Source organism: Prinia subflava, chromosome Z (assembly GCF_021018805.1).
Source record: "Prinia subflava isolate CZ2003 ecotype Zambia chromosome Z, Cam_Psub_1.2, whole genome shotgun sequence".
Lineage (NCBI taxonomy): Eukaryota > Metazoa > Chordata > Aves > Passeriformes > Cisticolidae > Prinia > Prinia subflava.
The window spans coordinates 75,459,639-75,474,811 of record NC_086283.1 but is presented as its reverse complement, the minus strand read 5'-3'; the positions used below and the strand labels follow the sequence as shown (position 1 = coordinate 75,474,811).

The following is a 15,173-nucleotide window of genomic DNA, read 5'->3' as shown; positions in this document are numbered from 1 at the left end:
TCACAAGACCTAAGATATGAAAGTATCATTTTAGCAGATACCTAAAAATAGGGGGCTGGGTGGTGGGGGGAAAGGTAGCTGGGGAAGCGTATGTTAAACACCAGGTTCATCCTATTTAAAACTACAAAATCTGAAAGACAAAACCTACAAATTTGTCTGCAAAGTCACATTTCTTCTTACATTGTTTCAAAACACTCCATTAAAACTACTATGACTTTTTCACAACCTGCAAAACATTTGAGGGATAGAGGAGAAAAATCCAATCTCCATTCAAAAGGAACCTCCATTCTAATGTCATTTTCTGTGGGCTGTAGTATCCAGGAATTATACAACCAATACCGATTGATTCCCTTGAATCACTTGAAGGAGATCACTGACCTAAACACTGCTCTGTAATGACGTAAGAATGACTGTTCCAAGAAGTAGTTCTTCAATTTCATTTTACAAATTACATTATATTAAAACTTCAAACAAATTTGTCTAACTAAAACTGTTAAACAATTTCGAGACTTCTAGGTTCCATAATACTTACAGTTCCTAGAAACTTCTACTAAGCTAGTGCACTCAGACATAATAAAAAAATCTTTACACATCTCTGAAGAGTTAATACAAGACATTAACTATATACTGAAGCAGAATTATCTTTAGACAGTTCAGTGTTTCCTAATGTTTATCTGAAAAAGACTGTGCACTGAAGGGAAGAACGACAAGGGCAACTGAATTTATATTTTTGTAAATACCTATATTTCTATTTGAAAACACAAAATCTTCCAAGTCTTATTTGGTTATTTATCTGCCAGCAGTAGTTAGCTACTAAGTCAGGAATTTTGTTTTGTTTTTTTAAATCAGGTTTTATTCAAGAAAACTAGGAACATTCATGCCCCAATACATTCAGCTCCTTTCCTTCTGCTACCCTACTGTCCCAAAACTGCTGTTACACAGAAACAGTTTCAAATATACTGTTACTACGGCAGCACAGAATAAATTCACTTTGCGTTCAGATGACTTCTGCACCACTCTCTTGTTTTTCCTAAATGAGCAACGTTCTTACCGGCTTGCAATTCATGCTGTATGTAACTAGCAAACTTAAAGCTGATGGACACATACAGCTTTACATATTTCCCAACACTCCTCCTTCTTCATCTTCATCCTTCACCAAAAACACCTCTTGGTTTTTACATGCAAAATATTATGTAATTCAGAAGACCGGTGGGCTGTATGAAGCCACCATGGTTTTCTGACAATGACTGAACTATGCCTATGACAAGCCCATGAGAAAGCCTGTACTCCAGCTGTGATTCAATCTGAGCTTTCTACTATACAGCTTGAAAGCTTTCTATGTTTCAGCTGCTTTGGCTGATAAGAAAGTTCCAGCCAGGGATTTATATTTCAACTTACCACAATTTCCATTTTGCCATTCAAAACTACAGTATGGCAAGCATTGTCTCTCATTTTATGATTAACAAAAAAGACACCATTTCAAAGCAGGTAACTTCGGCTACATATTTTATTCCTACGTACTTCAAGGGCGGTAAAAATTTCACAGATTGTAAAAATAACAATTCTAAGAGCCAAATATTCATACATAGTTTTGGCAGTTTCACGACAGAATAAAATAAAGAAAGCAGCATTTGACATCTTGTGTAAACAAGTGTCCCTCCATGTTCACAAAAGGCTTCTTTCAGAAGAAAAATCTTAGCCAGGAAATGCTGTGCTCTATTTGGCATTTTGAGGTTTGGGATTTCCAAAGCGTTCTGAATTAAGATTTGAATAGTTCCCAGTAGGAAACGTTAATCTTCATGAAAGTATCGAAAGTTCCAGTGTTCTTTCTGTTGTGGGGTTTTGTTTGATGCTTGTTTTCTTTCAACGGAATTTTTAGGTAAAGAAACAAATTTTTCTACTTTGTTTAAAGAACACGCGGCACGGCCCCTATAGTTTTCTACACCTACCGGGATAGCAGCGCCAACTTCTGTTCCAGCATCATCTCCAGCTTCTGGGCCTGTTTGGACAGCCAGTGATCCACACCGTGCAGCCGATAGCAAGTCTCCAGCATGAGCCGGAAGTCGCACACGAAATCTGCTATTCCTGTGTACTGCCCACTAGAAAATTTCTCTTCCATTTTCAATAGCCATATTCCATCTGGCAACTGTTGCAAGGACTGGCCGCTCTTACGGCCCGACAGGGACCCGGCGCCTTCTTCCCCGAAAGATGCCTGGTCCGCGAGGGGCTTCAGGAACGGCGCCGTCAGGGGCCGGTGCTTCTCCAGCAGGAACTCGCGCAGAATGCGGTACCCCTGCTGCAGCTCGTCATTCAGGCTCTGCTGCCAGGCAGTCTTCCCTCCCTCGTCATCGGGCTCCTTCTCAGGCTCCTCCATCTCACTCCGAAGGGCCGAGGGCCGATCCCGATCCGCCGAGAGGTCTTCGCCGGACTCCATGTCTCCCGCGCCGGGCCCGTTCTCCGGCATCTGCCGGGGACTGCGGCGCTGCGCCTCGCCCGGCCGCCGCATCCGCACCGAGCTCACCTGCACACACAGACACCGCTCAGTGCCCCGCCGGGCCGGGGGGCGGGACGCGGCTGCCGGCGGGGAGGAATCGACTGGGCTTTGGCGCGGCCCCGCCCGCCCGGGGACCGCGCCCTCGCCCTCAGGGCCCGCCCCCTTCTCCCCCCCCCCCCCGCCGGCGGCACCGGCGCATCCCGCCCCCCGCGCGCGCCCTTCCCGCCGGGCCGGCCGGGACCTCCCTCCGCGCCGCGCGCGCGCTCCCGACGGGCAGGCGGCGCGTGCCGGCCCCGCGCGGCGTCCGTCAGGTAACGGGCGGCGCGCGCAGCAGCGCGAGCAGAGGGGAGGGAGGGGGCACCGCCCCCCCCGTCCTCCGAGCCTTTCACACCAGCGCGCATGCGCACTTCCGGCCGGCCGCCGTGCGCCCGCTGTGCGGTCGGGCGCCGGGTGGATATGACGCCATCAGAGGGCGCCCAGCCCCGAGACCGCCGGGCGACGCAGGGGCGGCCGCCGGTGCGGGCGGGGCGGGGCCTCGCGGCGGGGGCGGGGCGACGGGCGCCTCACGGGAGGGCGGGGCTGCCATTGCCGCCCTCCCGCGGCGCGGGCGGCCGCGGCAGCGCACGGGGCCCCCGCAGAGCTCTGGTGCTGTGCTGCTGCGGCTGAGACATTTCGGACCCGGAACGGGTCTGTCGTCTCATGTCAGAGGTGTGCCACTACGAGTGTTCAGCCGCCGAAGCGAGGCAGCAGCTCACAAAAGCACTCGGTTCTGCCCGACTTGCCATAGGAGTTGGTGCATTGTGAGGGGGCTAACGAGGCTGTCCTGGGCTGGGGTGCACTAGTAGTCCTTTCACGTTTGCCCTCACATTCCCTCCAGTCTTACTCACGCCTACACGATCTCCTAAGGGACACTGCCCGAGTACCAGACAGTTATAATTGCCTCCACGGCACTGCAAAGCACCTGAAGACATACCTCTGTGTGTGGTTTTCACATTTCTAGCTACATGAAAAGCTGAAGGCATCCACCTGAGAGAGAGGGGGGGAGAAAATGAATGTAAAGGAGCAGGAAAAATAAAACTACTTCAGTAGGGGTATTCTTGTTGTTCTAGAATGATCGTGAGAGATCGCTCCAGAGACTTTGCTCACAATGGAATCCTCTTAATGGGAATAAATGCCTCCACACTGCAGGAGGGTGGACCTGCTTGGAAGGATCATTGTGCATTGAGACTAGTGATGTATATAACAGTTAACCCAAGTGTGGCCACATGCAGGATGGCCTTCAGGTCTGCATTGTGCTGTGCATATCCCACGGCCACAGGATGAGTTCAGGCAGTGCCCTGTTAGAGCAGCTGTGGACAGCTCCCACACTGTACTGGCATCTCTATGACCTTGCCTCTATCTAAAACTGCACAATAAATGCCAAGTCCTTATGCAAGTATCCTCTCTGACAGTAGAAATTATGGATAAAGTTGTTCTCTTCTAAGGAAATCCCCTTATAGCTTGAATGACCACAATGGGATAGCCCTTCCACAGACTTTGTGATGCATGCTCATTACAGACCCATTTGATGCTGCACTGCTCATGGTTTGTGGGATCTGAAATGCTGTGGGATAACAGTTCTCTTTTTCCTTATGATGTTAACTCTAATAAATTGCATTTGAAATGATACCTTTCAGAGTCTGAATGCCTTTTTTTTTACTGGGACCATAAGAACCACTATGTCCTGTTGCAAAACACAGGGAATGCTATGTTATGTTTTCTTTAATTGATCTCAGGAACAGTGTTCTTGTCTAAGTCCCACTCCAAGCTGAAGGTGGAGGGTCATCACTGGAGGGACACGAGTGGTGGAGGGATTCCAGCAACATGTGTGGAGATTAAATCAACTGTAGGAAAAACATAACTGAAGTAAACAACCATTCAAGTAACTGTGGGAATTTCTAGCAGAAATTAAATAAAACTAGATGAGGGTGGCAGCTCTTTTACAAGTTTTGTGGCTGTTGGACATCTGGCCTGCAACCCTTATTCCTGGCTCATTTATGCTGTCTGCAACCATACCTGGTAGCTGAATAGAAGTTTTGTTTCTTGCTATATATGTGACCTTGCTTGGAGAATATGAGAACTTGTAATCTTAATTCTGTATACAATTCATTGGCTTAGTAACCACAAAATGTGTTTAGAGACTTTTGTGTGATAACATCTTATCTATATTTAGATCTCCTGTCAAAATTTGAAATTTTATGGTGATGAAAGAAATGAAGATATCAAGTTTACACTCTGAAATTAAATTTCAGTGAAGAAGAGCCCACGTGTGACAAAACAAGATCATATCCTTTATTGGGAGTCCTGACTTGTATCACCAAAATATTTGAAAGAGGATTTTTTTTTCTATGTATGCAATCAAAGTGGATTGAAAAATCTTTTTAAAAAGGGATCATACTGAGAAACAAAATTGCATCCATCTATAAGAGCTTTTCTGTATTTTCTTATGTAATGAGAAAAATATATTGTTTTCAAGGAATTCTGTGATACGCTATCTATGTACTTCCTGAGTCTTGCCACACGAGTGCACTGTTGAATAAATGCCATGTTTTAAATTATTCCTGTCATTCCTGTCTTAAATTAGAGGTAACACTCCCATCTAAATGTAACCAGGGTGGAACTGCTGAAGCAGAAGGAAACATTTTGGAAAACCTGTAACAATGGTGTTTCATTTTACATATTCAGTATTAATAGGAGCTATGACTCGCATACCAGAAAAAAAAATTGCAGTAAATAGGGCTGATAAATGTTCTCACCATTCCTCTCCATACATCTGAATTGGATATATGACTTTTGTAAAATGGCATGATAGAGATTTACGTATATTTTAATAACAAAAAATAGATGCAAGTGTGGATATGCATGATCTTCTCAAAGAATATTACACTGAGTGCCTCTGCCTTTATGTTATCACAAAGACAGCAAGAAATTTTGTCATTATAGTATTATCCACAATGTCTTAGGTGGGTACAGAACAGTGCAAATGTCAAGTGGATAAAGATATACCATGAGGAAGAAATGTGAGATATGCTTGGGAAAGAGTAATCTTTCATAAACAATTCACAAAGGACAGGATGATCTAGCAAAGAAAAAGAGGCAACTGTCAGACGTGACCAGGGTCCTACACCTCTGATGTGATTTTTGAGTGATGGAGCATTAGGAGCTCATGGCGGTCACATTCAGGGATCTAAAGTAAGGAGAGTATCTCAGCCTGACCATGAAAGCACCCACAATTTCTACAGACACCCAATGACAATGTAAATAATTAGTCTCTTCCTAAACCTTGATTCGGGTATAAGTTTTTATCCTATACCTAACCAGATACTCTGTCTTTACATTTGCTTTCAATCTTTAATCAGTGTTATTAAACTACAAAGAAGTTACAAATATTAAATAGATTAAGATGATGAATAGCTAAGCAAACCCCAGCTGTTTAAAATTCCTGAGTTACTGTTGGCCATTTTCTACACTTAACAAGATTTTATATGTGAATTTTTAGAGATTTCTATATAACTCTCAGAAAATGTGTAAAATATATACAAAAATAATATTTTAGTCTAAAGTTCTTAAATCCAGAAGCCCTCTAGTTGTCTTCTATCCAGTAGACAAGATAACTATTGCACTTTTAAATGCAATAGTTCTGTAAAAGAAGATATTACCACCTTCCAAGAATCATTTAGGCTGGCTGAATTATAATATTCATATTACGGCACTGAAAGTTTGTTTTCTAACAGGTCAGAGCTGCCTGTTACAGGGTGTAGAATGAAAAAAGAAGGATGGTTTCTGTAGCAGCAGGACAGAATACTTAGGAAGAGAAGTAAAATTGACTGTTTCTTTCTGTGAAGGCCTGGATTCCTGTACCTTGAAATCACATTCTCTGCTTCAGGAGTAGTAAAGGGGGATTAAAAAGTACCTTCCACCTTCAACTTTAGGTTACAGTTCACAAATCGGAAAAAACACCTTTTCTGTATAACATATATTCACTTAGCATATCATTTTCTTCTTCTCCTGGCATTATAAATAGTGACTCAGTGGCTTCCATTTTCCTTCATTCTGCTTCTTCTATTTCATACAGCAAAGCCAGGGGTCCAAAGTACAAGTTTCTGCTACTGTTGGCCTCCATGGTGATATAGAATATGCCCACAAAAGGTCCTTGGAACTCTACTGTGAGGTGACCGGATTACCATTGCCACCAGAGCCATTTAAACTGTATGTTCAAGTAGTTACATGCTCCTTCTGATTACATATAGTAATGGTAAATAAAATGAACACTAAACTCTAGAAAACACTATCAATGTGCTTTCCATTTGCAGATCTGACACCTGAAGTTTCCCTTTATGATATGCACAAAAATTATTGAGAAAGAAACAAGGGCTCTGGAGTGTGAAGAAAATAATCTTTGAAATGCTTCAGATGACTTATTCTGCTAATCTTTTTCATCCTCTCTCATGTTCCCCACCTTTACTTGCATCTTTCTCCCTTTTAAGGATACAGTGCTACTTTCTAGTGCCACTGATGTCCTCGTTGCCAATTAGAATTCTAACAGACAGAAAACAAAGAAACTGTCCTTGAGTTTTACACTTTAGAGGTATTCCTCATTTTTGAGTCCTCAAAGCTATAAGCTGGTCTGCATTCAAACTTCTGCAGCATATAATAGTGAAAAAGTACAGTTCTCCTCAAAATGAGTAATTCTCAGCAACTTAAAGCAGAATTAAAAATTTATGTGTTACAATGCATCAAAAATTCATTCTCCAACAAAGACTATGAATAAGTATTTTTTAAATTAACATCACATAGTATGATCCAAAATTTTATTATGATGTCTTTTTAGAACTAGATAAAGAATAAAGCAATTGAGCACAAATGTTTTTTTCTTGATTCCAGATGGCCTTTGGGATACACTGCATGAGAACTGTAAGCACGTGAATGCTGTAGGATGCCCAGGGACTTTGACCACTAATACCTAATGCAGCTGTCTGCTGTGGGAAGTGGCACCACAGAAATCAACATGATTTCCTGTACGACCATGTCAGACCATCAGCAGAGACCTTCTTGCAGAGGACACAGGTTGTGAGCTAGGAATGCGGCACGAGGAAATGATTATGCCAGATAATCAAGTCAGGTAAAACATCTAATCTCTTTGGTTCTGTAATAAACTCCAGAGTTCAGATCCCTTGTTCGTTGCCATTTACACCTGACAGCTGGATATCCAGTACCTCAATACATACATACAGGCTGATAACTTGGTCCTTAGCCAAGCTGGAAGGATAACTGATTAGACCAGGCTGCAGTATTTCATTTAGCAATGTTTGTCAGTCTGTCTGCTGTTCAGCTCCTCATGTTCACAGAACTTGAAAAAATGTGTACTTTTCTCAAATAGGCTTCCTCCTTCCACGCCCTTGCCAAACTTAGTCAAAATTATCCAAAAGATTTAAAAGTGGCTGGAGAGGACAGATGGACAACACAACTCCATATGCCTCAGTCCCTTAGAAAATTTTTAGCAGGAACTAAGTAATCTCCAACACTGTTTATTTTACTCTGCTCTCTGTAATTGTGCAACACAGGAAAGGCAACAAAATTGCTTCATGCAGACCTAATATTTATTTATGTGAAAGGTTTTGCAGTTATACTTTATTGTGTCTAATTGCAACCTGAAGCGTTTGCCTTTTTTCTTTTTTTTTTTCTTTTTTTTTTTCATTTTTGTGGTCTTATAGAAATGACAATTATTTCCCCTTCCCAGTGCTGGAGCGTGGAGAAAAAATACAAGGATATAACTTTCATAGCAAAGAGAGATTTTGAGAACAACTAGGTGCAGAGTATAAAATTCACAGAGTCAATGTTTAGATGACTAAAACATTTGTTCCATTCACTGCCCATTCAGATAATTTATAATCATTAACTGTAAAAACTATGTTATACAATATCTGAGAAGACAAGTCATGGGCAAGGGCTAAAACTGTAGTCACACAGATACGAATGTCTGCTTCTGACAGAGCAAAAGCTCCAAATATGTTCATGATATCAACTATTCTACAGTATGTGTTGAATGTCACTGTTCCTGGTGAACGGTGTGAAAGAAAGGAATCTGTGGCAATGCCTAGGCACCTCACACATAGATATATCTTGGACATACAGCACACCTCAAGACAACTTTGACATGCTGCTATACCAGTCCACCAATTAGGAACAGTGGAAACATTGAGCAATACTTGAAAATGATAAATTAAAACTATTGTCTGTACAAACACTGACTGTTGTTCTGAAGTGTTGTCACAAAAGTTACAGGAATCTATCAGCAATATTTGGTTAAAATGTAACAGTCTTTAGTCTCATTCAGCCATATCTCTTCTATATATCTGGTTTTATTCTATATTTAAAAAGAAAACACAATTGTTTCAAAATAAGAGATACAGAAAAGTCAGAGTAATTAATAATCAATATAAACCACAAATTTTCATAATATTGATTTCACAGAATCACAGTATAGCTGAAGCTGAAACAGATCTCTGTGTGTCTGTTGCCTCCATGCCTCCATGCTTGAAATGGGGGCAAACAGAACTGCTTCCTCAGGACCTTGTTCAGTTGGGTTTTGAGTACCTTCAAGGATGAAGGCTCCACAAAAGGTTTGCATGCAATAAAGGCAAACTACTGTAGGCCAAGAAGATATCCTGTCAGCATCTATATTTTCTTCTATTTGCAGTTAATGTACATGGCTTATAGCACCCCAGGGTGTTATAGACCATCCTGAGTTGGAAGGGACCCACAAAGATTATTCAGTCCAACTCCTGGCTCTGTTCAGGACATTCCAAAAGTTATACCATGTGCCTGAGAGCATTATCCAAATGCTTCATGAGCTCTGTCAGGCTAGTACAATGACCACTTCCATGAGGAGCCTTGTCCAAGGCCTAACCATTCTTTGGGGGAAGAACCTTTTCCTAATATCCAACCTAAACCTCCCCTGACACAACTTCAGGCCATTCCCTTGGGTTCTGTAACTGGTCCTGTCACAGTGAAGATACCAGTGCTGTCCCTCATCTTCCCTTTGTGAGGAAGTTGTAATTGCAATGAGGACTCTCCACAGTCTCCTCTTATCCAGACTGGAAAGAACAAGTGACCTCAGCCACTCCTTGTATGGATTCAGTATGTTACAGTCCAGTGGATCCCTTTTGCTGAATGCCTTTTGTGGTCCTGTGTGTACTCTAGCAAGTGAAGGGAGGACATCTTCTGCCATCACAAGTTCAAGAGACATCATCCTTCTCCTATTCCAATAAACACCAAAAATAATATAACCCTTAATGAGTAAAAAACATTTGGTATAAGAACTCTAGACAGAGAAATGTTAAAAAATAGTAATTTAGCACTGAAGCATAAATAGTTTTAATTTATACACACCACTTTTCACTTTTGTGTGTGTGTTTTTAAGAACAAACTTCAAAAAAATTGTAGATTTTTCAGCAGTGGTCAACACAGACATTGCTATGTCATAAGTCTTCTGTTGTAAACAGAAACACATGAAGGTTTAAACAAGTCCCTGCTCTTTTGAGTAGTAGAGGTCTTCACTGCACATAGAACAGAATTATTTAATGACAGTTTGGAAGTTCTGGAAGCAATAGATAGGCTACAGTAGGCTCTGTTTAGTCCTATATATGTCTTTGGCATGCCATGTTAACAGAATGTGAAGGAAGATTAAGTTGGAAGTGAAATGCTTATGTTATAATGTTCTTAGAATATTAAAAAACCCCAACAGTTTCCAAGAAAAAAGGCATTGGTAGATTACCATGTCAGTTTCTGTCAGTTAGAAAATATATTACTGCTAAATATATTCGGATTGGGTATTTTATACCTTTAGGGAAGACCGCAGTGTGAAGAAAAACAAGAACTTCTCATAAAAATGTTAATATATGTTCTGGACTTTAGAATAGAAACCCTTTGCCCTAAACTAGAGCAATTTTTTTTGAGATGATATCTCCAAAATCTGAAAACCCTACCTTGCACCATCTATTTTAATGTTTTCAATCACTTTCATAGAAAATGTTTAGAAAAGGCTTTCTTCACGCTATTACTACTTGTAGTAATATCTTTTCCCCTATGTAAATCTGACTATACACTGAGTCAAATTATAATTATATGATCTTTTATGTGGTACAGTCCATTGGCTATGTTCCAGGTTTTCTCCAGCTTGAGAGATTTTGAATTAGTTATCCTGTAAATTGTTGGCAAATTAAATGACTGATAAAATGTCAGTATTTACCGTACTCTCAAAATGATTCATGCAGTAGCATGCGGTACCAGGAAACCTTTCCTCCTTCTCTTTTCTGCAAATATTTACTTTTTGCCGATGAATATCTAAAACCAAAAAAACATCCAAACCAGTCCTAGGCAGCTGTTTTTCTTGGTCATTTCCATGCCAACAGTTATATATAAAATATTATTTTAATGATTTCATTGATGTTTTTCTCTCTATCACTGTTTTCTAGAGGCTGTCACCTTTCAAGATGATTTAATATGACATATTAATTTGAATTAGAAGAGAATTTTGAAAACCTGTCCTGTAATGGACTGAACCTAATGTTGCAACTCTAGGGATAGAGGTATTAAGAGGAGTCCATGACCAATGAAGTACATTAACTCTAATGGTGAAGCTTGCAGAAGAAAAGCAAGCAAGCAAGCAAAGAAAGAAAGAGTGTGAGATTGAGAAAGGGAAAGGGAGGCATAGGTGCCAGGAAGTAGAGGTAGGGCAGGCAGTGTTGGAAAGAGACAGAGAATGGAAAATGCTTCCCAGTGACCAACCTAGAAGATAAGTGTGCAGGGTTGTCCAGATGAGTATCCTCCTCTGTTTCACTTCTAACCTGGTAAATTGATACTTTCCATCAGGATCTGCACAAAATTGTCTTTTTTTCTGCTGCTGGTGTTGTTATTGCTGATGAAACCAATAAAACAATAAAGTTGAAAATAAACTGTAAAGCTTAAGGTGGAAGGTCAGATGCAATGTAGTTGCATCCTCGGTATTTCTATGCCTTATTTCACCCAGATTTTATCAATTATGATTAGCTTTTTTGTGTGGATGTGGTTGCTGACGGTGTATGTTGTTTAGCTCCTCGAGAGTAGTGATGATGTAGCACGTTATGACGTCCCTACAGTTGCTCCTTTAAAATAAGAGGTTGTTCTGTGCTATGGCTACAGGGATTGCATATTTACACCTGGAATTTTACCTCCTGGCCCAGGTACATGTGCAGCCTGAGAGCATGATTCATGTGATATGCAGTCTTTATTTTACAACCTGTATCCATCTGCTCCTTACTAAAAAATGCAGCTGCAGCAGCATCAAATCCTGTCTCAGTATAGCATCTGAACAACTTCATTAAAACAAATTAAAATGTTTTTCCCATGTAATACTTTTTTTTTTTCCTTTGTCCAGTTGTGATTTAATCTGGAAGGTAGCTAAACAGCTATGGGCTCACTTTCCACCATTACCCTTCCCCTGTGTCCCCTCCAGCTTCTTATGACCCAGATTCCTCACTGGTTTGGCAGTGGGAGGACCTGAAAATTCCTTGAGTTAGTGTAAACACCACTTAGTAAAATCTAAAACATTAGTGTGTTATCAGCATTATTCTTATCTTCAAGCTGTCACTCAGTACTATACCAACTAGGGCAAAAATTAACTCTGTCTGCAATAAAACCAGAGCAATATCCACTCTGTATTCTGTGTCATTTATGTCATGCCCAGGTTCCACTCTTCCCAGTGCATGCTTCCCTGTCTGTCTTTTGATACATACACACAGATATCATTCCCTTAGTCTACGGGGCATCCCTCTGAAAAGTCCATTGAGTAAAATTAGTCCACGGGCTTGGGCTTCTTCTGTCATAGTAGACCTTCAGGGCCGGAGAGATGGTGCATGGTATTGGGTAATGTCCATGATAAGTCCATGCCTCATTCACAAACCCATTTGTACGTTGCATCTCTTCCTGGATGGCCCAACATGTCATGGCCCACTGAGCAATCTATTTTGTGATTCCCCTGTTTTGGAGTAGTCCACTTCCTGATCCCTCTTACAGGCAGCTCCTTCAGCCCTTATTAAATGTCTGCTTTTGCTTCCAGCGTTTCTCCTTGCATACAAGGGCAGATAATACTGGCACAGGCTGGTTCTCTGGTTCAGCCATGGACTCTTGTCACTTTGCTCTCAGTCTCAGAGATCTTCCCTCCCTGCAGAGGGCACTGAGCTCTGTTGAGCAGAGCTCAGTCAGATCAGGCCAGGCCCCAGCACACTGCAGTAATTTGTGTTTCTCTGGAATTATCTGGTGACAGCTCATCTTTTCCAAATATTTTAACAATTTTTTCTGAATTCCACACTTTTTCAGAGGTGAAGTTATAAAACACCAGAAGGTGCTCACTGTCCTAGGCACTCGCCCATCCTATCCCATACTCCCTGCCACTCATAACTATCCAGCCTTAGGGCAGATCCCTGGGTGATGTTCTTACCTAGTTGTGTAATCTTATGTAAGACCAAAGACACATTCAGACACCATAGCAGTGCAAAGGTGTTGGTTTGAACACCCTGAGAATACTTTCCAAGAGCCATTGTAACTTGCCTGGAGGAGAAGGAAAGGATGGCAGAGGTGTCATTCCCGTGGATGGGCCCTTGGAGGTGTAGTTAGGTGTAATTCCCAACAGGTAGCTCCTGCCACGCAGGCACAGCTGTGATGCCGGGTGCACACGCTGCCTCAGTCCTGCCAACAGGCATCTTATCATATCAAAACCCCGTGTTACAAAGTGCAACATAATAACCTTAACCTGGAGCTGAGAAATGACACAATGGGGAGCACACAAAACAAGTAAGGTGTTACATAATGCAACTCTGAGAACACACAGCAACATTGAGATCAAATAAATCAACATTGTGGCCAGCAACAATTAAAACTATGCAACTGATTGCTTATAACAAATTTGTTTCAACATGTCAGAACAGTGGTTATCTTAAGCCCTTCACACCCCATGGGGTGGGTGCCAAAGGGGACTGTTGTGGTTTAACCCAGCCAGCAGGCAGATAAACACCATACAAACCACTTGCTCACTTCTCTGTCACCACCCCAGGATGGGTAAGAAAACTGGGGGAAAAAAACCTGTAAAATTCACCTGCTGAGATAAAGACAGCTTAATAGGCTAGAAACAGGATGGGAAACAAAAATAAGTATCATTAAAAAATTAAAATATAAAAAACAAGTAATGTACAATGCAGCTGCTAGCCACCTGCTAGCTGATACACAGCCAGTTTCCAAGCAGCAGCCTCCAGCCAGCTTTAGCTCTAGCTGATATTACTCAGCTTTACACCATATAGTATGGAATATCCCTTCAGTCAGACCCTGTCAGCTGTATCACCTGTGTCTCCTCCCAGGTGCTCGTGTCTCCCAATCTCCTCACTGGTGGTGTGATGTGAGAAACAGAAAAGTCCTTCTCTTAATGCTTCACACTTCATCCATCAGTGTGTTATCAACATTATTCTCATTCTAAATTTAAACCACAGCATTATACCATATACCAGCATGAGAATTAACTCTATCTCACACAAAATTAGGACAATTGTGTACCAAAAGGACAATCTCACGACATGCCATTTAGAAATCTCCCCACATTTTGCAGACTGTTTGGAAAATAGACAAAGACCTGAGATTTCAAAGTATCACATTGCTTTGTCACTAAATATATGTTTTAATAAAGTCTTTCTGTTGAGCTGATACAAGTGTCTGGTGAGGGCTTAAAAAACTAAAAAAACACTGTATTTGCTAAACCAAGCACAGGTAAAGTGTAGAAATTTCTTTACATAGTGAACAAACTCTAGATGAAAGCAGTAGCTCCTTGATTTTAAGAAAACTTCGGCAAAAAAAGGTCAATGTAATTGGTTTTAGAGGATTTTTAGCATTTCAGTGAGGCAAATAAAAGCGTGATTCACTCCTATAAAAATGAAGGGCTAACTAATTTTTAAAAAGTTTGGTAATATGAATAGGGAGGACTCACCAATAGGTGAGTGAAGGGTTAGAAATGTAAATAGGTAGATAGATAAGGCCAAGTGAATGTGCTAAATTTTATAATGAAAACCTACCTATTGCCAGTGCTTCATGGGCAAAAAATTGTATCACATCCGCTTTTAAAAGTCCACTCATGTCACAGGCAGTCCAAGTATTCCCATTGTTGCAATCCAGGCAAAGCCCTTTTGATAACTGGGTAAATGTTTAAGCAGTGTTTGTTTTGAGCTCCCTGAAACAGTCTACATTTGTACTTTTAATATGTCTATATTACTATAAACCCAGTATCTGCATGTGACTCAGCCCTGGAAGAATGACAGATAACAAGAACAATATTAGTGACATAAAACATAGGAATAGAATACGCAAAATTAGTGACTAAAAATTTGCATGCAGTTCTAGGCAGAAAAGCTTCTGTGGCACCTTACAGAAACAGACATTTAAAATTGTATTCCTGCAATTTTCAACCCTCTTGTAATTCCAGGAGTAGTTAGCACCATTGGAATGTTGATACAAATAGGAGTATGTAGAGATCTAGAAGATTAGGTCCACGTCAGACTTTTGTTTTATTCAGAGGTTTGGCTTCCTGCCCTCTGTTCAGGCAATAAATTGGCTGTAA

General features: G+C 41.3%; 1 protein-coding gene across 2 annotated transcripts in view; it reads right to left on the bottom strand.

Annotated features, from left to right (window-relative positions):
- The window catches only part of BRD10 (bromodomain containing 10), a 54,532-nt gene extending 51,857 nt beyond the window's left edge, over positions 1-2,675 (bottom strand). For both annotated transcript variants that reach the window (XM_063422234.1, XM_063422236.1), the window contains exon 1: positions 1,950-2,675. In XM_063422234.1, coding sequence (XP_063278304.1) covers positions 1,950-2,506 — 557 coding nt within the window. In that variant the 5' untranslated portion in view covers positions 2,507-2,675. The remainder of the gene's footprint in view (positions 1-1,949) is intronic.
- Between the last annotated feature and the right edge of the window lie 12,498 nt (positions 2,676-15,173).